The 24,087-nt window shown below is 39.3% G+C and overlaps 1 protein-coding gene across 1 annotated transcript in view; it reads right to left on the bottom strand.

Moving 5' to 3' along the window:
* LOC121925833 (dynein axonemal heavy chain 11-like) overlaps positions 1 to 24,087 on the bottom strand; it is a 263,238-nt gene that overhangs the window by 12,391 nt on the left and 226,760 nt on the right. Inside the window, exons 60-69 of the mRNA XM_042458413.1 lie at positions 23,686 to 23,808; positions 23,333 to 23,526; positions 23,009 to 23,157; positions 20,025 to 20,152; positions 19,238 to 19,465; positions 18,080 to 18,271; positions 17,571 to 17,690; positions 13,963 to 14,205; positions 9,195 to 9,377; positions 452 to 567 (exon numbers count right to left, since the gene is read on the bottom strand). Coding sequence (XP_042314347.1) covers positions 452 to 567; positions 9,195 to 9,377; positions 13,963 to 14,205; positions 17,571 to 17,690; positions 18,080 to 18,271; positions 19,238 to 19,465; positions 20,025 to 20,152; positions 23,009 to 23,157; positions 23,333 to 23,526; positions 23,686 to 23,808 — 1,676 coding nt within the window. The remainder of the gene's footprint in view (positions 1 to 451; positions 568 to 9,194; positions 9,378 to 13,962; positions 14,206 to 17,570; positions 17,691 to 18,079; positions 18,272 to 19,237; positions 19,466 to 20,024; positions 20,153 to 23,008; positions 23,158 to 23,332; positions 23,527 to 23,685; positions 23,809 to 24,087) is intronic.

Below are 24,087 nucleotides of genomic sequence, written 5' to 3'. Positions count from 1 at the left end.
TAATATACAAGGCTATGATCTGTATTATGAGCTCTGGAACCTAAGTGCATACTTTAACCCATGTAACTTCCTGCAGTGTTCCACATTCATCTCAAGCAGTTTTAGAGGATGCAAAGAGTAGGTTGAATAAGAGGAAAATATATGTGTTTTCCTTTTTCTTCTCCAGCAGAAACACAGTATTCACTGTGAACAGAATTCTGGGCTCTGGATCCCACTCCCTCCTTTTAACCCCCCCCCCATGTTTGACATTAAGTCAGATAACACTGAAGTCTTTGCAAAATAGATTAATATCAGATTGCATGAAGCTACTGTTCATCATTAGATTGAGCAGTGTTTCCCTGAAAATCTGCAAAGTTCAGATTCCTTCCTCTTTTTAAAATATTTTTTTTTTCCTTTTCACTCATGATTCATGAATAAAGAATCTACAGTGATCTTTTGGCGCGTGACTTACCACTGAGTGAGGCTGTATGTTGATGGATAAGCCAGTTTCATCCAAGTGTCAGGAAGATTATCAAAAAAGAGAGCTGTCTGTAGTTGCTCCATCTCAGCAGAGATTGCCAACTCACCCTAACAAAAGAAAAACATTAGTGTGCTATTTGCGTCTCACAAAGAGATTGTGATAAGATGACATGATAAATGATAGAGGGCTTTTTCTCCCTACAGTAAAAACACATAAGGTAGCTGAATTGTCAACTGTAAAGACTATCTTGGCTCTTAAAACTGGGATGAGTCATTTATTAAAAAGGGGTGAAATGATCATCCAAACAAGAAAGCTATTTTCTGTTTCCTCAGCTTGTTTTGAAGTAACAATCACAAAATTTGTTGAAAATTATACACAATAATAATTATGCAGATACACTAATGTCTGTATTATATAATAAAATTGTTCTGACTTGAAACCAACTAGTAATTCTATGTATAGTAGACTCATTGAATCAGTTCAGCATGCATATAAACCCAATTGATTGAATGTGTCTACATGCAACTGAAAGAAAGCCAAATGACCTAAATGATCTTTTCCAAGTCATAAGAGCAAGTAACTGAAATAGCAAAAAGTCCTACTATTTTGTGCTGTTGGTCACCCCAAATATAAATGTTCAACAGCATAATACAATCCAGCTGGATTTTGAGGTACCTTACAGGAATGGTCAGCCCTTCCAGAACACTAACTCTTCACTTGAAGGAGGGACTCAATTGGGAAGATGGTTGGCAGCAGAAAATAAAAAAAATAAATATAAAAAAATAAGAAGGGGGGGGGGGGGGCTTAGAAAAATTTATACTATTATACACATTACCATGATTAAATAAATATTTATTGTAATTTTTTACAATCAGTATATTTTAAATAGGTTTAAGAATTTTTAGCTGTTTTTAATAATCTTTTAAATAATATCAATATTTAATTATTTTTTAACAATTGTAGATTAATGTTTTTGCTGGATCTTTTAAAAATTATTGTAAGCCACTTGTAAGCCACTTTGGGCACATACCAATGTGAAGTGGTGTGGCGGCAGCGATATAAGGGCTCGGTGTGGCTCAGCATCTACATTCGCTGAGCCCTAACTTCGATGCTGTTGCATCATATGGCTATGGCCCCGTCCACACGGGGCACAGCCTCGTGATGTAAGGGTGCCAGAGCTCCCAAACGGCTCTAGCCGGAAGCACTATCATCGCAGCCCTTATGACGGCCCTTTCTTCTCATTTGTACTGCCCCTTTGAATCCCATTTTGGAAGAAAGATGGGATATACAGTTGGCCCTCGGTATCCACAGAGGATCTATTCTGGGCCCGCCCCCCCGGTGTATACCAAAATCTGTGGATGCTCAAGCCCATGCTGTCCCCAATGGTGGTGCATGCACATGGCTGTGTTGCCATTAGAGACAGCCCCCACTGTCCTGTGGCAGCATGTGCACATGGATGCACTGCCACTGGGGACAATATGAACTTAATGGCAGCACGGCCACATGCATGTCCTGTGGCAGCACGTGCACATGGACACACTGTCTTTGGGGACAATGGAACTTAATGGCGGCACAGCTGCATGCATGCACCACCACTGGGGACAACAGGGGCTGTCCCTAATGATGGCGCAGCCATGGGCACATACTGCCACTGGGGACAACACAGGCTTACTGTCCATGGATGCTTGAATCTGTGAATGGCAAGTCCACGGATACTGAGGGCCAACTGTAAATTCAGTCATAAATATATAGATAAACAAGCCACTGCGGAGGTGTAGTATTTGCTAATTTGCTTACCTACCACTGGGCATTTTAACTAAAACAAACCTGCAAATTTGTTAAGAGATATGAAGAGATAGCATGGTTACAAATGGAGAGTCTTTATATAGATAGTCATTCTATCTCTTCCCAAAGACACATTAAATAGTATTGCTACCCCCTTTCTTTGGGAAATGATCAGCATTTGGAAGACCTCGTCTACATTTTTAGTTCCTGCCATGTCACATTTTCTGCCCTTACCCTAACTTTAAATGTGAAGATCAATACAAATAATTGAAAAATGGACAGAGAAAAGATTATCTACTATTAAAGACCCATTTTTAATGGATGAACTCATCCATTATCACTAGAACACATTATGGCCAAGATTTCTGACACTGAAGTAGAATGGTTACGAAAGGTACAAATTTGATCCTTTACTAATCATATGCATAGACATTATAGAGCCCCTAAAGGCATTGGCTTGGTTTGAACGGGCATGTATTTCTCCTTCAATTGTTAAAAGGTTGGTATCCAATTTATATATAGACATAATCAAAGAAATGTATAGAGAAGGAGAAAAATCGAGGATCTCATGGGAAAGAGATCTTAAAATTTATATTTCAGAGACACAGTGGATTAAAAAAAATGGACCATACCCCCTTATAAATCAATATCAGCTTTTTCAAGAGAATGCACTTTGAAGACAGATGTCACAGATGGCATTTAACACTGGTTAAACTCCATAAAATAAGTAATAAAGTTTCACAATTCTGTTGGTTGGCTTGTGGAGCTGTTTGAACAATAGACCATATCTGGTTGTGGTGTCCAAAGGTGGTAGCTTTTTGGAATAATTGACTTTCTGTCCAGCTGTCCAACACAACATTTTACAGAATTTCCCCCAAAGATGCCACTGATGAATATCTGAAGAAATTACAACAATTACTTAGAGAATTCTCCATTGATGTACAGAACTGAAGTCAAATGGATACATCCCAGGGGCCCAAACTGGACATGTTTTATTTACTACCCAAAATACACAAACAAAGCATTCCAAGAAGACTTATCTCAAAGATTAGAACCATGAGTATTGGGATATCTGGATATATGGACATAGTTCTTAGGCCATATGCCATCAACACTCCATGCTACATGAAGGGTTTTCCTTAGGAAAAAACAGTCCATACACTCCCTGAAAACACCATCCTAGCCAGTATGATCGTGGAATCCCTGTGCACCAACATCCCACACCAGGATGGACCACAAGCCATCAAGAGTACCATCCTGAATAAGGCTACAGCAGACATACCCACCAAACTCTGCCACTTTGTATTTATTAGTAACTACTTTACTTTGGGAATAATATGTACTTCCAAGTCAGTGGCAATGCTATGGGCACCCACAAGGCACCACTGTATGTTACACATCTTCATGGTTGATCTGGAACAATGCATCCTCAGGACATGCACCCAAAAACCTCTCCTCTACCTACAGTTTCTTGATGGCATCTTTGAAATTTGGCGAAATGGAAAGCAATCACTTGAGAAATTCCACAGGATTTCAACAACTTACATCTTACCATCATTATGTGTCTGGAACAATCCACACAACAAATTCATTTTCTTGACTGTGCAACTACAAAATAGACTTCTATTAAAAGCCCGCTGATGGCCACACATCCAGTTTTCACCCAGAACACAATACCAAATCTCCTGTTTATACACACAAACTCTCAGATACAACTGCATCTGCTCAGACACTCAAGACAGAAACTTAAAACTTGGATTTATAACCGGCATTTCTCAAACTACAATACTCACCTAAGAAAATGGAGAAACAAATTGACACAGCAAGATTAATACCCAGTAACCATTAACTACCACATAGGTCAAAAACATAACATATGCTGGTCACCTACAATCCCCAGCTGACACCACTCAAGCACAACATCAATGAGCTACAACCAATTCTGGAGAATAACACAGACCTCTTACAGCCTCTGGGAGGCAGGTCTTTATTGGCCGTTAAATTTCAAAAAAACTACTCACTTATAACAGGATACATAACATGGATAGTAATACTATGGACAAGACCCTGACACGAACCCAGATGCCAATTCTGTGCCAACAGTTACTCCAGGAGCAATGTTACAGGGGCCAATAACCTTATTCACAACATCAGATGTACATTTGCTTGTTCTTCCTCAAATGTGATATGTCATCCAATGCCAGCAATGCCCTCTACACTCAACGCTGGGCAAACAAGATAGTCTCCATGCAAGAGAATTAATGGGTACAAATTTGACATTAGAATTTTTTTGATGTTGTTTTTTTCTTTTATTTTGTATGTTACAATTTAATTTTTTTAAAAAAAGAAATGGCAGTACCTAAAAACAAGTTGATTCACAGGTTGTGATCCTTGAACAAGAAAATTACAAAGGGCTTGAAAGAGAAACTGCTGAATTGAATTATAATCACAAATTCAAATCCATTAGCAGAGGTATGAACAAGGACAATGTCTTCATGGCACACTACATATATTAATACAGATGTCCTTGCTACTGCACATGTAACAAAAGGAATCTTCTCAAAGAGAGTTTTGAACCCAGGAAAACAGATTTACTGCTTCCACACATTAACATCTTATTCACAAGAAAACAAAGGCAAAACAGAGCTAGAAAGTAGTGGCTTTTTCCATGCCTTACTGCATGATCTTGTAGCACTCAAGTTCTCTTCCTGAAGATGATGGTTGCCAAAGCAAGTATTTATATTTTTTTTTAGGTCAGGAAAATTAATTCGACAATGGACTTGCTTTGCTTTCTGGGAAGAGTAAAGTGCTATGACATCTTGTGGCAAGGCATGGAGAAAGCTGCTACTTTGGGGGCCCATTTTGGCTTTGCTTTCTTGTGTGCTAAGGTTCTAAGTGATCACCATAAAGCTCTGAAAGACCTTGAAAATTTAGGGCCATAATCTGCATCATTCTGGATCCTCTTACATTCTACTCCACTCCCACAATTTTGTAAATATGCTTTATACCTGAGCATTTATTATCACTCTGTACTGCATCTGAAGACTTGGGTTTATAGCCACAAAAGCTCATGCAAAAATAAAAAGCAAACTTAAAGATACTGCCACACTTCTTTTTTTATTTTCCCACCCTTTCCTTCCTCCTTTTATGAATAAAGTACCTTTAATAGCATAAACTGCTTAAAATGATGAAACCAAAATGAATGTTGATATGCTGGCGGACATTCCCATGGCTTGCTCATTTATTAAAGTGATGAAAGGAGCCAGATAGTGCTAAACATATCTTTTAAAATTAACCCTTCAGCCTACAGGCCAGTTTTTCTGAAAGGGCCATTCTCCAGATGCGGTCCAGCCAATAGTGAAATGAAAGATCTTTGAAAATTTTCCACATTCTTGTAATTGTTAACCGCGCAGATCCCAACAACATAGCACTGTGATCTTTCTGTGGAGCATTTGCATCATCTCCATCAAAAACAGTTAATAATAATAAAGCTGCTCTAGAATATTATTCTTGATGCATTATTTTCAGAAAGATATTTAAAAGGTATTTTGTGTAAGTTTTATGCATATAGCTGATTTTGGAATTAATGTTTGTATTACTTGGATGACTTTGTTTTGATCCGTCACCTTGATTTTTTTTTTGGTCTTCTTTTGTTTTCTAATAAAATATTTTTAATAAAAAGAAAACTAACTGGACCTACTTAACAGAATAGTCTTTCACAAGCTGTTGCCCTCCATATATTTTGGACTGCAACTCCCATTAATTGCTATCTGCATGGTGAATTGTGAGGGATGAAAAGATTTGATGTCCAACATTTCTAGAAAGTGCTAGGATGGAAAAGACTGCACTAGAAGGAAAATTTTCTTTTGATTTCCGAAGGGGTGGGTTTGTACCGCCCCTTTTTGTGCTGGATTGGGCCAGGGCAGCCTCACTGGCAGCCGTGGGGCCCCAATCCAGCATTTTTCCAGGCCATGGAGAAGTGGCAAAATGCTGCTTTTCTGTGGCCCGGAAAAGGAATGTCCATGGGGCTTCATACCCCCAGACACCCCAGCACTAAAGAGGAGAAAGGGGCAGCCCCTTTCTCCTCTGCATCGTTGGTGCGGCCATTTGATTGCTGCGCCAACGATGCACACACCCAAAAGGAGCTCCAAAATGGAAATCCTTTTTGTGCCCCACTAAGCGACCTCCAGTAGAGCAGTGTCGTGTCCTGTGCGATGTTCCATTTGGATGTGTTCCACAGGACATGTCATGTATGCACACCTTGTGTGGGTGGGGCCTCACAATCATGGCAGTGCCCACATGCGCTAGGGTTTGGGAGCATGTAGTTACTACATGCTCCCAAATCCTAGTATCAGCGGTGGCACGCCACTTTTGGGCCGTCTGTCTCGGCCCCAGCTTCAAAAAATATGGAACCTGTTCCATTTTGCAGGGATTCTAAGTGCTCCAATGACTTTCATTGGGAACGTCAGACCTAAATTAGCCATGTCTAGGAACTGAATTTCAAATTCCCATTTGAATGGAAATCATCTTTGTTTTCTTGTCAAGGGAAACCAAAGCAATAATAGCTGGTAGCCTTCTATATAAAGTCAAAATATATCAAGTCCATAATAAAACTTTCCCATTGTGGCACATAGCAAAGAGACAAAGGACGTATTGGAGGCTGCTAGTCCCAGAGAGAGACATTAATTTTTCACTGACTGTAGTACACAGCCTTGCTCAGGGGAATCATTAACCATCATTAATGACAATCTAGTTTCAACTGTTCTGGACGATGAGTGCTAACCTCTTTGGGTGCTCAAATTTCTCATGCTGTGTATCAGTCTCAGTGGTCCTTGAGAGAGCAGGCCTCTTGTAATCAGCTGCCAAACACAATACTCTGAATGACCGGGGGGGGGGGGGGGGACTATTGGAGTGCCTTCAGGCCCTCCCAGTGAATTTTGTGCACACCTTGTACCTTGTCAGTCACACCATCCCAAACATCTCCAAATTGGGTGGAAATTTGTTCAGCACTTTCATGTGATGTGATAACAGTTTCATTTATATAACTGCAGAAAAACTCATGTTTTTTTAACTCAGTCATAATCATTCAAATGATGTGGCACACTACTCTGTAAGAATGAAAAATAATTGGGTGCTCTCCAGAGCCCCTCAAGTGGATTTTATGTCCACTATGGCTGGCACCTTGTTGGTGAATTACGATTGTGTAAGTTGTGCCCCATCAAAACTCACTTTTTTGGTCATTGTGGAGGTTGGAATTCTGTTGTGATTATGCAGCTACCACCACCACCCCTCGCCAATCTACTTTGTAAGCAACACAGCCCTCTCTCCTTAACAAAGCCATTTAGTTATTGTGGGAAAGCAGGGGGATGACTGGAGGCATATCTAGCTATTTTTCTGTAGTTGGATGTACATAAGGACATCAACTTCAGATATCCAATGGTCTTTGCTGATATCTGCTGCAGAGCCTCCAGTTACAGGGAAATACTGTAGAGATCTGCTTATCTTCCCACTTTCTGACAACACAGAAATGGCCACACTGGGGCAACAACACTGCTTACAAGAAGGGTTTATGGGGGTAGCACTGGAAGACAGCTATGGAGATGTACCTATGTGATAAACATATGTCTCTTGATGCAGGATTCCAGCTTATACTTTAAAGGCACTTTCATACTATATAATTATAGCACTTTGATACCACTTTAACTGACATGGCTGCATCCTGTAGAATCCTAGGATGAGTAATTTGGTAAGCACTAGAACTCTGTGGCAGAGAGAATTCTAACCACCTGAACAGTTCCCATGCCTCTACAAGATGGCACCAGGAAATTAAAGTATTATGAAATGGTATAAAAGAGCTCTTAAGGGTGAAACAGATGGGCAAAATAAAGCAGCATTCAACCACTTTGAAGGCAGGGCATTTATATGACACATGCCTCCAAAGTGGGTGGAAACAAATGAAGCCATACTCTGGCTAAAAACTGGAGCAAAAGAAGCCAGGATACTTTGGCTTAATGCAGAAAATGGGCGTCTTTGCACATGCATATAAACAGTCTGGAGTCATTGTGGGGCTGTGGCAAAGACAAAAAAATGAAAGTGTGACAACTGCAATGGATGTAATTACAGCATACACAGACCAGATAGTACAACAAAGGGGCATGGGGTGAAGAGGGGATAAAGGAGGCATGTATGGGGGGCCTCCATGATTGTGCTTTGCCAATTATCACTTGCACACCGATGCATTGATGCCCTGTACCGGTGGAGCATCAGACATACAACTCTGTGACTGATCAAAGGGGTAGCCAGCCAATGGAATGGCATCTGGGCAGGACATGGGAAATAATTGGAGGTTTCAGGAGGTGTGTTTGTGCAATGATATGTATGCATGGTGGGGAAGCAACAACAACAAAAAATTATCCAGCGGCATGACTTGACACTGTGTCATGCAGTTTGCCTGTGGGTATTTGGCTCACCTTGACAGAAGACCATGCAGAAAGTTGGGTTTCAACACACTTTTGGGAAAAGCAGGAGTGACCCCCTTTTTTCTGCCTGTATGCTCTGGCCCTAAATCAGACATCCCAACATATTGTCCATATTGTGTACATTTACAGCGATTTAGAAATAAATAAATAAATAAATAAATAAATAGGTGAATATTAAAATGGTTGCAGTACCCTTAAGGTCTGCCTCTAAACAAATTTTACACACATAAACCTACATTTTTATTCAGACCATCTCAAACATACCTGTACTCTCTAAGATAGTGGTGAAAATCTTCTCACCATTTTCCACTGATGCAGAAACAAATAGACAGAAACTTATCCATTTGTTCCTTCATCAGACAGAACAGATGGAAACTTATTTAATCAAATATTTTAATCTAGCAGTTCTAATTTGTATACTTTATGAATGCCTGGACTTCCAAGTAAAGAATAAAACAATGTAAACATACCTTGAGACCTAGATCAAGTTCTTTAAGGGAGCGCCTTATCTCATGTATTAGTATGTTCATTCTCTCACATTCTTGAAAACAAACCAGGATATATGGAGAGCGTTCTGCAGTTTTTGAAGTAATGTCAGCCATGTTATATCCTTCTGGGAGCTTTTCTTGTATGTCATCTAATATTATCTTTACCTGCAAGAGATAGGAAAGGTCCTAGCAGAAGTTTCACTGAAAAGCAGCTCTGTGAATATTAGCTTCGAATTAAGTCTGGCTTCCCCCACCTCACAACCCACATTTACAGTCAACACTGGCCTGTATCGCAAGATGATTGTCAGTGAGATTAGACACTGAAATTTTCATTCTGTGACTTACGGGAAAGGAATTAAATGTGTTTTCAGTGTTTTAACTGTTTTTAATTTTAAATAATATTGCTGTTCAGTTCTGTTGTTTCAGCTTAATCTTTTAAAAGTTATTGTAAGCCACTTTGAATCCCATCTTGGGAGAAAAATGTGATGGCTGCCTAGAAAGCAGTAAGTTCCCATTTTTTTTATTACAAGCACGACCTCTGTGAGAATGGGGCTGATGCAATAAAGTCCTGGAACACAAACCAATGGATTCAAATTAGAAAGTACTTTTCTTTAACTGTAACATTGCAACATACCCTTTTATTGCAAGAGGTGTTTGACAGTGGAATAGATGAGATAGCCCAAAAATTCACAAAAAACTAGTGGAATAGTTTGTTTCAGAGAATGGTGGACTCTCCATCTTTGGAGATCTTTAAACCAAAGTTGGATGGGCATATTTCAGGGGTGCATCTTTAGTTGTGTAAAGGGGGCATCTTTAAAGGAGCATCTTTAGTTGTGTGTTCCTACATGGCAGAGGACAGGTAAGTTCAAGGCCTTGGTGCTTATTGTGAAATTATTGGCACACCAGCACTGGCATATCAGCATGCAAAGAGGTCTTGTAGCACTTTTGAGACTAACTGCAAAAGAAGTTGTGGCAAAAGCTTCTGTAGAGCTGGTTTAGTTCTTCAGATGCGTGGAGTGAACTGTTGCTTAGGAAGGACCTTTATAATCAGGTATATGAATAGCAATAGAAATGGAAAACTTGTAGAAATGAATGCTGATGAGGTGACAAGTTGAGTTTTAACTGCATTTCTCTGGGCAACACAGACTAGCACAACTATGTCTCTGAATTCTATCTCCACTGGCATATGTTTATATGCTGCTTTTCTCCCCAAAGGGACCCAAGGCAGCTCACAGATTTAAAAATTACAATAAAATTTAAAACAGTTAAAATCATATAAAAACTATATTAAATTAAATTAAAATATACAGAAGTTAAAAGGCATGACAAATACACCTGCTCAATGAAAAAAAACAATGGCATGCTTATGCTTTAAATACTTGCATAAATAAAAATGTCTTAGTCTGCTATCAAAAGGCAAGCAGGGAGGGGACCAGTCTAGCTTCCACGGAAGGCTAACGAAAAGATATTGCAGCCATAGTAGAACCAACACACCATATTTAATGGATCTGCCCTACAAGACATGAATTCCAGATTCAAACCTTTTTTTAAAAAAAGGCAGTTGGCAATACAGTTGGTATTACAAAGTGAAATACAGCATTACATGAGAAGACTTCCACTCATGTTATGGTCTCTTCCACTTCATTTCTCCTCTGTACTCCCCTAAAGCTGATGTAGGGAGTCTCTTTCTTACTGCCAGAGTGGTTTATAGGGTACAAGGGGGGACAGGAGGAATTGGACCTTTCCCCATTCCTCTGACAAAAGCCATTCCATCAGCAAGAAGGATCAATTTAAAATTACCCCAAATCAATTTCAATCTGTTGGTTTTAATTCTGGATTATCTAGTAGGTTAACGATCAGAACAGTATGTGGAGGCAAACTGCTCTAAGATCCTTGGCATCCAGTACAAAAAGATGTTTTATTTATAATAAAGTAGGACACTGAGTACTTGATCATGTTGAGAAAGCTTAACATTCACTTCCACAAATGATGGCAGACAGAAATATGAAGAAAATATGGATGTTGCTGAGAATTGTTATAAAATTTCAAATATATGGTTAGGTCGAAGTTTTGATGGATAACAGATATTCTTCAAAAAAATATCGTGGCACACAAGATATGAAAAAGATGCATGTCAGAGTCTTCTTTAATATATGCATATGATGGAGAGTTTAAAGGGACATATTTGATGGTATCAATATTTGTCTTTTCCTTTAGTAATGTTGATGCTTTATCAATGAACAGGAATAGCAACTAACCATGTGTACACACACTTAAGAGCCCATAAGAAAATTAGATTGAAGGGTGGTATCTGTAAGCCACAGTTATTTGGCTTTAAAATAAGAACTGAAATAACTTGCATTATTATTAGCACAAGTATGAGAAAGATCTGTTACGTGCTTTGAAAATCAGTAGAAATAATAAATAAGGAATGTGCTCACTTTTGGAAATAAATCACATCTAATAGTCTAGTAGAATCAGAATAGTTCTAACAAGAAAGAGAACCGAGAGCCCTGTCTTACCAACAATGTAAGCTTGTACATATCTACTTAGATGTAAACGCCACTACATTCAGTTAATTTTATTCTTATGTGGGTTTGAATTGCTGCCTTAGGTTTGAAACACATGGGCCAAACAAAGCACCTTCCAGGAACTTTGGGGGAACGGTGTTCAAACGACACATACTTCCAAACTGCCCAGATGTTGCTCTGAGGATGTCTAAGGCATCCCCAACCTGCCCCAAAAAAGGAGCGGCAAAAAGCCGCTCCTGTCAGCAGCCCATTGAGGACTGCAGCAGTGGCCAGCTTTGGGACCGCAGCATCTGGTCACCATGGTCCTGGAGTGATGAGGGCTGAAGCAGCTTCTGGCTGCTCCTTTTGCCCCACCTGCTTAACCCCTTAGACCAGTGATATACCCCAACTTGGTGTCACCTGGTCCGGGGAGCCACATGTGCGGCCCCGCAGGAGACCAGAAAGCCCTACAACAGCCTGGAGAGCAGGCCCTGCACCCCCATGCTGGTCCAGAAAGCTTTGTGTCAGCCCAGAAAGCCCCGCAGCAGCCTGGAGAGCAGGTGCCACACCTCGGTATTGGCCCAGAAAGCCCCACGGTAGCTCAGAAAGCCCTGTGGCAGCCTGGAAAGTGGACCCATGGTCCTGGGAAGACTCTGTGGGGGGCAGTGGGCTGACTGGATGTCACCCCCTCTTCTGTGGCATCCCCCTTTTCTGGAGTGTCGCCTCGTATGGTCTGAACCCCCCCCCCCCCCCCCCCCCCCCGCCAGTGATGCTACTGACTTAGACTTCTGCAAATTCCTCAAGAATAGAAAGAGGAAAGGGCCTTTTGTGTTAGAGGGACAGAGACAGAGATACTATACTGCCTGTGTTGAAAATATTTTAACAAAAGGACATTGTTCTTATGTTGCACAAAGGTCTATAATTCTAAACGGTTAAGCTTTATAAAAATCTGAGAAAATTGTATTAACATTTGGATAAGGCAAATACATTCTGATATAATTTATGGTTTGCTTTCAATTTATGTGACAACCAGTCAGAAGATCATCTTTTCAGATAGAAAATATTCACTTCCCCTTTCATTAGAAAGTGTGTGTTTGTTTTTTAATCAATTAATTCCATAATTTTAACAGAAATTAACTGAACCCTATAAAACACTGTTATTCCATTTTAGGTAATAAAATGTGTGGGGGTAATAAATGGAAACTTCTGCCCTCTGGGCTCCTTGACTATGTATTAGATAAGGGAGGCTGCATCTACACAGAATTAATGCAGTTTGACACTACTTTAACTTCCATGGCTCAATGCTATCGAATCCTCAGATTTATAATTCTGTGTGATCTCTAGGCATCGCTGTCAGAGAGCACTGGTGCCACAACAAGCTACAAATTCCAAGGTGGAGCCATGACAGTTAAAGCAGTGTCAAACTGCACTAATTCTGTAGTGTGGCAGCAACACAAGTCAGAATCACTTCTGGTAAACTACAAACCCAGATGGCAGTTTTCTTGGATACTTTACCGTTACAGTCTCTGGAGGAAGTGATACAGAGAGGAAGATCCTGTGATGAGTTTAAAAAGCTGTTAGCTTTTACAACATTGGGTTGTGCCTGAATGCCCTGTGCTTTTGCCACACATCATATGGTTTTTATTCCTATAGTGGGCCCTTGTTATCTGTTGAGGTTTGGTTCCAGGACCACCCCGTGGATAACAAAATCTGTGGGTGCTCAAGTCGCATTAAATCCAATGGCATAACACAATGGTCTCTTATATAAAATGGAAAATCAAGGTTTGCTATTTGGAATTTATGCTTTTTCTGAATATTTTCAAGCTGTAGATGCTTGGATACAAGGATAAAAAATCCGTGGATAAGGAGGGCCAACTGTACTTACTAGGTATATTTTTGTCCTGCCTTTCTTCAAATGTTCTCTTGATTCTTTGTACAGTATAGCCTTCTTCCGCCTCACTTTATCCTTAACACAGTCTTATGAATTAGGCTGGTTGAATGTGTCTGGACTAAGGTCACTCAGTGGGTTTCATGGCTCAGTGGAGTGAGTTAACATGGATTTACCAAGTCCCAATCCAACACTATCATTAGACCCACTGGCTGTGCCCCACAGCAAAAATTATGTGATTCACTGTATGGCAAGATTGTAAAAGCTCTTTTTTCTGCATGTTCACACATCACTCCATCCTAAGTCATTTGCTTATATCCATTTACCAACTGATTTCTGCTTTAAAACTTACTTTTTCTTCCACTGTCTGTGACACACCTTCCCCAATGATGGATTCATGGGACTGCAGCTCAAGCAGTGTACGAAACAGGTTATCTGAAGTTGCTGTCAGGAATTCAATCTCTGCATTGGGATGAAGGCCATAATGGACTGGGCTTTCGGCAGGAAGCATTTCATCAATGTATTTGTGGTAACCTTGGTAATCCAGGTTCGAAGGAACGACAAAGCCAGGAGCAAGGACCAGCTTCCTATCAAACTATCAAAAGCCCCCAAACATCAATGAATCATTCCCTGCTGTTAAGAATAAGGAGCCTGCTCTAGGTATAAATCAAATTGTTCTGTTTATGGAGTCATTCTGTAGATTGACAAGACTTTTAAAACATTTTATATCAATGAATATTACTGATCTCATTTGCTTGCTATTTTAATTAGGTCTTTTATATCTCACCGACTCTGACATTTTTGCTGAAACACGGGTTATTCTCCTGTTAGCAAATAACAGAAAGGTAATTTTCATTTAGAAGTAAAGCGATGGGTTTTTCAAAAAGAAACAAAATGTTATTTCTTCCAAATTACAAAGTGCTGCTCTCTGGTGTAACATTATTATTCACGTGGCAATTTTACTAAATGAAGCCATTTACGGTAGCATCTCAGAAAATGCCATATTTTATTGAAATGAAAAGCAAGTAATGGCATAAGGATTTTGAAATAAAACAGGCAAGATTTCTTCTTTTAGATTATTACCAAAATACAAGCATTGTCTATTTGACAATCAATATGCTCCCATAAAATAAAACAGAACCACCGTTTCATAATAATCATTTCTATTTCAAATGGCTTGCCGTGAGCCAAACGAGGCCCTTTATGGAACAGTATGACAATTGTTTAATGCACTGCTGTGGGTTCATGAGTTCTGCTTCAGCTGCATCTCAAAATCTGCTAAGCATATATTTCACACTAGTGCAGTTTTTAAAACAACAGGCACATGGGAACATATTTATTTGTATTGACTTGATAGTCACAATGCCATTTGATGCTTTTGAAGTGCTGCTGGGGGATATGAAATTACGCTAAGCTCCTGTAGTTATAAAGTACCTATCAACCTGTCAAGATAATACAACAGTAGTGGTGATGGTAAGAACAACAACAGCAACATCACCAATAACAATAATAAATAATCACAATACATGCTGGAACTTTAAAGTAATATGGGATTCAGCACTGAAAGGTAAACATATTTTCTCTAACCTTCCTTTTATGATTTAGCATTTGAATTGGAAATATTTCAAAACCTTACAAAATGGAAACAGCATCAGCTTTGTGTAGGATGAAAATAATTTGGGTTGTTTTCAGATGGAGGATGATTTTAATGGTAGACATGTTAATTTGGCATTCCTGACACCCACAAGGGAAGCATGGAGTGAGCTTGTTGACAGATGGGGGCCTATAGAAGCAGTATGAGTGTTCCCATTTCAAGCAACTGCAGCACAACAAACCATCTCATACTAATAGGTATGACTTACTAGAGGTTTCTTTTCATATCTGCTTCTAATGCCAACTCAACTCTGCAGCAAGCCAGAGCCCAGATTAGGGAGAGAGAATCTGGGATGCGGGCGGAGGTGTCCCCTTTACTCTACTGTGTTTAGAAAGCTATGATAAGGGATTAGTTAGGAAGGAAGTTCAATTTGTTGATGTCAGTAAAGTCCCTGAAACCTGCAATTTGGATACACATGGTAAACATATCTATACATTACCAACAGTAGTGTGGATGTTACCACAGTGGGTCTGCACCTTTTTTCTCTTCCCTCTTTTCCCACTGGGACTAGAGATACTAAAGTGATGCACTGAACAGCCAGCTTGACATGATGCTGGAGATGTGTGAACACATCTCCAACATGCTTAGCTTTCCCACTTCTCTTTCCTCTCCACTGCCTCAGTAGCTATAGGACCATGGAAGCTGATTTGGTTTGGGAATATGAAAAGGATAAAAAGTAAAACATAAAACAAAATAATAAAATACTCTCTGAGCCATTAATGACCGAAGCAACTCCCTCCTACTGTGGCTGCTTTTAGAAAACAAGAACATCAAAAATCCATGTTTGGCCCTCACGTAGCTGGTCAGCTATGCACTACCAGAAATCACTGTAGTTACCTGCTTTGGACAGAGTTTAGAAAAGATTTGCTTGGACTTCATCTCCAAGAATGCCTAGCCAGCATGGCACATGGCCATATTTTTGAAAGATCCTAGAATTTGGAGTCCAAACAAGTAATCTTCCAACAATTGTACATGGGATTGTGTAAGTGGTAGGAAGAACTCCTTATGCAAACAATCACTGTTTATGATGTAGCAAAATGTTTGCAGAACTTATTAAACAATGCCTATTGTCATGGGACAATTTTAGCAATCTTATGATATACATAAAGTGTAAAATTCTGCACTGATCAGAGCAAACCTATTTCCCCTGTCTAGTAATAAATAAGTTAATGAACCTGAACTGCAGCATTTCTGCTCTCTGAGTTTAGTGGGATTTAGTGCCATCTAAATTATGCACAGGTTGCCAGTTTTAGGGACATCAGACTGTGAACAGGCTTAGAGCCTATACTATTATATCTTGAATATAAAGGGAGCTTTTGATACAATATAATAGGAGATTTTAATACAGTATTATTGTATGAGATTAACTCCAAAATCTGATGAAGAAATCAGTACTTTTTATACCAGCTGAAAGGTGTAAGTCATTTTGCACAGTGTAATAACCTCATTACATCTTATCAGGCTGAGGGTAGGGAGGGCCTTGTCCCTACAGAATTTCAGTTATTACATATTAATTTGCAGCATTTGGAAGCAAAGAAACCAGAGTCCAGAAACACATCCACCTCCAGCTCTCAGTCTTCCCCAGTCTTCCCCTCAGTAATAGTGGGTGAGAACAAGTACCCTTATATTAAGGCAACCCTGGCACCTAAACCTTAATGCATAGCTATGGATTGATCCCCCCTCCTTTTTTTGCGATTCACATCTGTGATCCTTTGATTAACAGTTTCCAGCTAAGTTGAAACCTAAGAACCAATTCAATGATCAGCTGAGGTGATGATTAATAATGATAGTATCGCTTCATACACTTGCTTCAATATAATAATACATCTCTGTGATCATAACCAAGGTATCAGCTGCTCACTGCCTTTTGGCATTATGTGAGTAAGAAGGAAATGGGTTTGCCTGTTTCATGTACTGAGATCTACTATCTGGGGGAGGGAAAGCAATGGTTTAACATCTCATAAAAGAAATAAAGAACTCTTTCAGCTATATGCTTGACAGTAAACCTGTTGTAGAGCTCTAGGCTAAAATATAAAGGCTATTGTAGGGGAACCCATCCTTTTCATTGCACATTAATATAAAATAACAGTAAGCATTACAAAATAAATGTTGTTTCCATGCAAGATAGGGGGTGGGCTTTAAATCTGTCCATTTTCATCTTCACATGTTTGCTATTATAAATAAAAGAATCTATTCCAATGCGGTTAAAAGGAAAGCGCATATAGTTTAAAAATGCACCAGTTTCCAGTAGGGGGAGCTCTAACTCAGGAAACGCATTGTGGGTTTGCAAATGTTGTTACTATTACCTGATTGGGTTGCATATACTCTTCCAAGTAAGTACGACAAAGTCTCCTATCCCAATCGTCTGTAATATGGCCACCGTACATGATTTCTCCAAACAAGTAACGGAGATCTTCCCAGGGTATCTGAGAACCAATATGTTTTAAAAAAAAATACTTAAGATATGAAAGCGCACATGCCCCACATACACACAGATCTGTGAAGATGAATGGCATGGTTAAGTTAGTGCACAATAATTATCTTTCTCCATGAAGATAAGTCAGTCATTTGCAGCTACCAGGTTCTGAACACGTTACTAAATTGTCAGCATTCTCTCCATGTCAAAAACATGCAAGGCCTTAAAAAAAATCTGTACAGAAAATGCTAACTGACCTCAAAATCAGTGTGTGACAAACAACAGCAATAACCTGAACATTGTATATGCAGGAAACAAGATAATTCAGAATTGCACTTTAACTGAAGGCATTATGGAAGTACATGATTCTTAAGTGGTTTTGCTGACATGCTAACCTACCTGTGAATTTCCTTCCAGGTAATTGTACAGAACATTGACTGAAATGGTAAGGTCCCCGTTGTTAAAAGGATATCTCCTGTTCCAGCCCTGAGGTCCAAATTTCCGTCGCTCAGCCACACAGGCATGAAAGTAGCAAAGTGAAAACAGAATCGTCTTAAATTCCTGTTCCCGAGTACATTGGTCAAGAATGTTCTAAATGAAGAAAATAATTCCCCCCCCTTTTTAGAGATACACTTGTGGCAGGGTATAAACAATATAATTTTGACAGCTAAAAGTACAGTAAGACCCTGAACGAGTAACTGATAAAAGACAGTAAGAAAATACTCATTCTTTTAGTGTACATATTATGTATTGTCTGGCATTTCCTCTCCCCTCTTTTATACAGACAGCAGCTATTTTATTGCTTCCTAAAAGCTTGCTAAAATGTTAACATGAAAGCACTAAACATATCTACAAAAAACATTTCAAGCCTTTAAAAAAAGCTTTTAAAAGTAATTTGAGAAAACATGAATCTAGCAGTTGATAACACTATAACTAAATTTTAGGATAATGATTCTGGTCTAACATTTGGAATGACATGGCAGTAAATTGGCGATTGCTGCCCAAGTATACATGGCATTGCTTGACATATATATTTTCACCTTTTAAACACCAAATGACAGAGGTACACTTGATTTAATTCCACAAAGGGGACATTAAAAAGTTGTGCAGCTGAAGTTTCATTTCTTCATATAGCTTTCATGGTCAGATGTTAAAAATCAAGATCTTTACAGCAGCTTCAAAGCAATTATGTCAAGCTCGTGTTACAGATTTGCTTAAGTCAAACAATTGTAGAAATGTACAATATTTTGCAAAAATATAACCTTCCTCTCCCTTCACAAAGAATCACTTTTTAAAATGAAGCAGTAACAACATGGATTTTTAGCTCTGTTCTTTACAACCACGCAGGCATCCACATCCCTTTAGCCAAAGAACTATTAACACATTTGTCAGTCTGATTTTTGTATGAGACGAATGGGCTTATTTCCAGAATTAAAATAAAATAAAATAAAACCAACCCAATTTACAGTCTGTTGTAGCTCTTTGGCAGGCATTTGCCAAATCTGTTTAATGATCTGATGTTCTGAACTGATCCTTCCAAGGGTTATTTTTACTTGCCTGGTCAAAATTATCCAATGCAGCATGAAGATTAGCCAGCATCCCGGTTGGTGGTTCATTGGTTATTTTAATAGAATTTTCCAAGATTCCCTGAGGAATTATATGTTCTTTAGGGGTGGGAGCAGGTTCAACACTCATAAAAACCCGATAAGCTAGGTGACTTCCTTCACTATACTTCTCCAGTAATTTCTCTAATGTGTCGAGCCACTTTGCAACAAGATGAATATTCTAGAGGGGAGATAAAAATAGGCTTCCCAGTGAGCTATTGATTTGAAATATGAAACATTTTATTGATACAAGCCAAAGGAGGCAGTCTGATGTAGCACAATATTTGAAAAGGGAGGGGGCAAAGAGAAAACCACACGCATCTGTTCAGTACAATGTACTGCATAATGACAGCAATCTTCCCTGTTTGCATCCATTCATCTGATTATTAAAAAAATAACAATACTTTCTTCCACCCATATATTTGTTAAAGAGTTTTTGAAAGAAAGATAATAAATGAGTAAATCAGAAAGCACACATTGGGGTAAGTATTTCAATAAATCCCCCTGCCGTACAAAGCGGTTGCTGCAGCAAATTGTATTTTTTTAAATACTGCAATCAATGCTAGATAAATACACATGCCTAAATGTGAAGTTATGTGCTAGCTTTCCCACACCCCTTTCGTCCTGGAACAGGAAGGTATTATTCTAATGTGCCTGTGCTTCACATACATTATTTTGGCATGTCTGAAAAACAAAATTGCTGGAGTGGGAAATGGGGGTAATGAAGGGCCTAGACTTACTTGAAGTATAACCCAGTGGCCTTCTTTTGATGCCTTTTCCATAGCCATCTCTGCTATGGCTTCTTGCCCTTGACCCAAAGATACATTGTGAAGCTTTCCTGAATCAATGGTAAAGCCAAGCTTGCTTCCTAAACAGAACAATACAGGTCTAGGTATGTGCTACAAAGGATATATACTTGTCAGAGAAAAATTATTTTGTATGGAAGAAAATTAAACTTTTTAAAAAGCAATGCTGTCAACTTTATTGCATACAACCCACAAATACATCTTAGATGTAACCCAGACTTATTAAAATCCACCAGAGTTTCACTTACTGAGTTCAGCAGGGGGTAAACTGTATGTGTGATTGTTGTGCTATCCTTATGCCATAAGATTCAAACTCTTCATTTTAAATGTTAGAGATCCTGTCCCTTTGGTTACTGCTGGACATACCAACGTGATGATTCTAGCTAATGCATAATTACCTCCTTATTATTTATATTTTAAAAAGAGGGAGAATCACAGCCCAATGGGCAGATTACACCCAGAAAACTGGAAGAATACACACAGGTTCATTTCTTAGGACTTTATCGCACCCGTTTTTTCCAGCGTTAAGAATACGGGCTGAGGTGCATGAAATGTTCTGGTCAGAAGTCTTACGACCGAGCAAAATGATGCCTGTCAGCACTGAAAGAGGATGGCTTGGCGCAATGGAACAGAACGAGGCCTTTTGGGGGACGCTTTGATGTGCAGTAAAATCCATTTCTGGCTGGTTGCGCATGCACACGAGCGTCCTCTTCCCGTACCCTTAACGCTGAAAAAAACGGGTGCAATAAAGTTCTTAGTAAAAGGATAAACTGAGTTGGATTAAAGCTTGGCAAGCTGCTTTCCCACCCTTGTTTTGCTCCAGTTGTTTGGGAGTACAATCCCCATCATTCCCAGCCAACAGAGCTAATGGTTAGGGATAGTGGTAACAGAAGCCCATCTGAAGGATACTGTGATGGGGAAGGCAGGAACAGAAATTACTGGGCTTATTGCACCAAGGTTCTGATTTAGTGTAAGGCAAATCCTGAGGGTCCATACATATTTTCTCACACACCTCTAATGTACATGGGAATAGTTTCTTGTGGATATAGGGAGTTTTTGTGTGCACAAGACAAAGACAAAATTCCAGAATTACAGCACAGATTTTGTTAAACTAGTACCAGAGTAGGAAGCAACTGGACACATATAATTTGTTATTGATAATTATTTCCCTTTCCAAAGATGAAGTTATAACTACAACTGTAACTTATTGAGAGAGAATGCCATTCTTGATGAGATATAACCACAAGTTTTACTATCTTTTCTATTTATGAGAACTTATTAAATGGTAGAGATAGAAATGCAGACATAGAAACTAATTTATTAAATCAATTGTTTATCAATTACAGTGTGCCCTTCCCTTACGCAGGGGATCTGTTCCAGGACACACACCCTCCCCACATAAGGGAAATTCCACAAATGCTCGAACCCCATTGAAAACAATGAGGCTCGTGCATGTGACGCGGTGTGGTGCATCACAGCACGATTGCCTTCTCCGGCTCTATGATTCTATGTGCTTCAAGGCATTTGACAATGCCTTTAACCCCAGTGTTTGCTTGCTCCCCTGAACGTCTGTTTTCACAAGGTGCTAATCAGTGGAACTTGAGGTACTAATTAAAAAGCAGAGAGAGGGGGAAGCATGAAGTTTACCCATGTTACTGGAGGCCATATACCATATGATTTTACTTGCACAGATCTGCCACTGGGGTGGATGCTACCTTTTGCCATACCTAGACAGATACACTGAAATCAGAGGAATTCATTAATCATAATTTAAGTAAGTCCCATTCAGTTATGTGGGTATGCCCAGTATGACCAAGTCTGGATTTGACCATTTGAGTGCATGAAATTGCCAGAAATAGTTTTATTTTGCTTTTTAAAAATGTTTTGCTCTCCCTTTCAGTTCTGATCTGGCTAGACCCAAACTTACAATTTGCATTGCAAAAAAACAAAAACAAAAAAAACCCCAATTTCTTTCAGAGGGCCCTTTTATGGTATTATATATTGCCTCTGTGTTGGAAGACTGTTCCAAGTTAGGACTTCAGTGAGGAACAAAGGGAATCATTTTTTTCCAAATGTTATAATCTTTTAATCTGTTTTAAGTTATTTTTATTGTTTTAAGTTTTATATTGTTTTAAACTGTTTAAACTGATTTTATGTGGTTGCTGTCCTGGCATCTTATGACACAGGGTGGAAAATAATCAGACACATAAATAAAATCCCAATTAACTCTCTGCTAGGGCCCCATGTTGGATCAGTGCCCTTGCATTGACAGTTTGTGCAAACAAAACCCTCAAGCTCAGGACCAGGACCATGAAGTAGTCCTGCAGTAGTCTGTCATTCTACATAGTAGCTAAGGGCATGTCTATACAGGCCAATTAAACCAGATCTACCCCATGCTCAGAGCAACCTGTTCACATGATGCAAGGCCAAATTTTCAATTCGAGTACTGACTGTCTTCACAACAGATGACCAATTCCACATCATATCTGCCCCTTTCCCTCCCTTAAACTGGCATAAAATAACTCATCTTTTTGCTTTGGATTTTGCAGGAAAATTTGGAGCACTCTTTAGCAACACCAAGAAACTGTCTACACACACACACATCCTTGCTGTACCACTTGAGGCATCACTGCTGGTGCAAGTTACCCCCTCTGAGATCACAATGAGGTGCCCAGCCATGTGATCAATGCTGAGTGCCGTACTTCTGGCCTCAGAAGGAACAACTCGTACCAGTGGCAGAGGTGGTGCGCGACACAGCAGGGATGCATGTGTAGACAGCAATGGAGTATTCTGGCTGGTGTAGATGAGCCTATTGACTGCAATGATACTACAACAGAGGTACCAGCATCATTGTAATACAGGAGTCTTTTTACTTTACAAGTGAAAATCTACAAGCATGATATTTTGTCTAAACCTACCTAAAAATTCAACTTCTTTTAGTGGGTCAACTCCAGGAGATAAAATGAATATCATTGGTGAAGCAGGCCCAGTTTCTTGAAACAATTTGGTAAACTCGGTTTTACGTCCCTCAGTATATTTGGTTCCAAGTTTCTCTTCAACGAAGTTCCTACAATGAAGAGTTGCAGATAATAATGTCTCAGGGGAAACTACAATTTCACTTGTAAAGAAAAGACAGTGTCAACAACACAGCATTTCATCATGTCTTCTATCTACTTAAAATCAAGCACAGTCCACAAGTTTGCCTCTCAACACATTCTCAGAGTTAGTACATATAATCCAACCTGACAGCATAAGTCATTCGATCTGGTCTCAAGGCTCGCATCATAATCAGTTTCTGGAGGGAACTTTTTGTCTTCCATTCTTGTGGAAACTTCTCTTTTTCTGGACATTCTGACACGACCACTTTTTTCCATCGTTTTGGTGATCCTTCTATATCTTTGTCCAGACTACGAAATTCATCCATGAAGCTCATTGTCTAAAAGGGCACAGGGCAGTAGAAGCATTACGACTTTTTTCAATAAAAAGTTGGGGGCAGCAAGTTCTAAAATAAGCTTCAGTGACAACAGTAGAAAACTATATAATGCAATGTCATTGCATACATTTACTAGGTATCGCAGTTGCATGCATACTATACCTTAATTGCACTCCAGGTAAAGTTGGAGAGGAATTCCAAGGGGCTATTGTAAGTGTGGTCAATATTAAATCTCAGAAGGAAATCTAGTTCACGAGCATCAATCTCTTTATTCATAAGCAGAAGCTAAAAAGAAAAAAAGCACACACAACCAAATTAAAAACAAAAGCAGAGGAAAACCCACACATTTGGGAAAAGTCAGCTTACAGCATTCTCAAAACATATTTCATCATAGGCCTGTGTCAAATTTTGCATTTTATCCATGCTAATTTTTTCCATGTTAGAATAAAAGAAAGTTAGCAATGTATAAATTGGCCCCCGGGGTCAAACTAGATGTAACGGTATTCATGTCTTTCTTTAGCCATTATGTGGCGAAATGAATAGCTGGCTGATGGGAGAGAATCA

Source organism: Sceloporus undulatus, chromosome 1 (assembly GCF_019175285.1).
Source record: "Sceloporus undulatus isolate JIND9_A2432 ecotype Alabama chromosome 1, SceUnd_v1.1, whole genome shotgun sequence".
Classification (NCBI taxonomy): domain Eukaryota; kingdom Metazoa; phylum Chordata; class Lepidosauria; order Squamata; family Phrynosomatidae; genus Sceloporus; species Sceloporus undulatus.
Note: the sequence above shows the minus strand (reverse complement) of the source record. Positions and strands in the feature narration are given on the sequence as shown.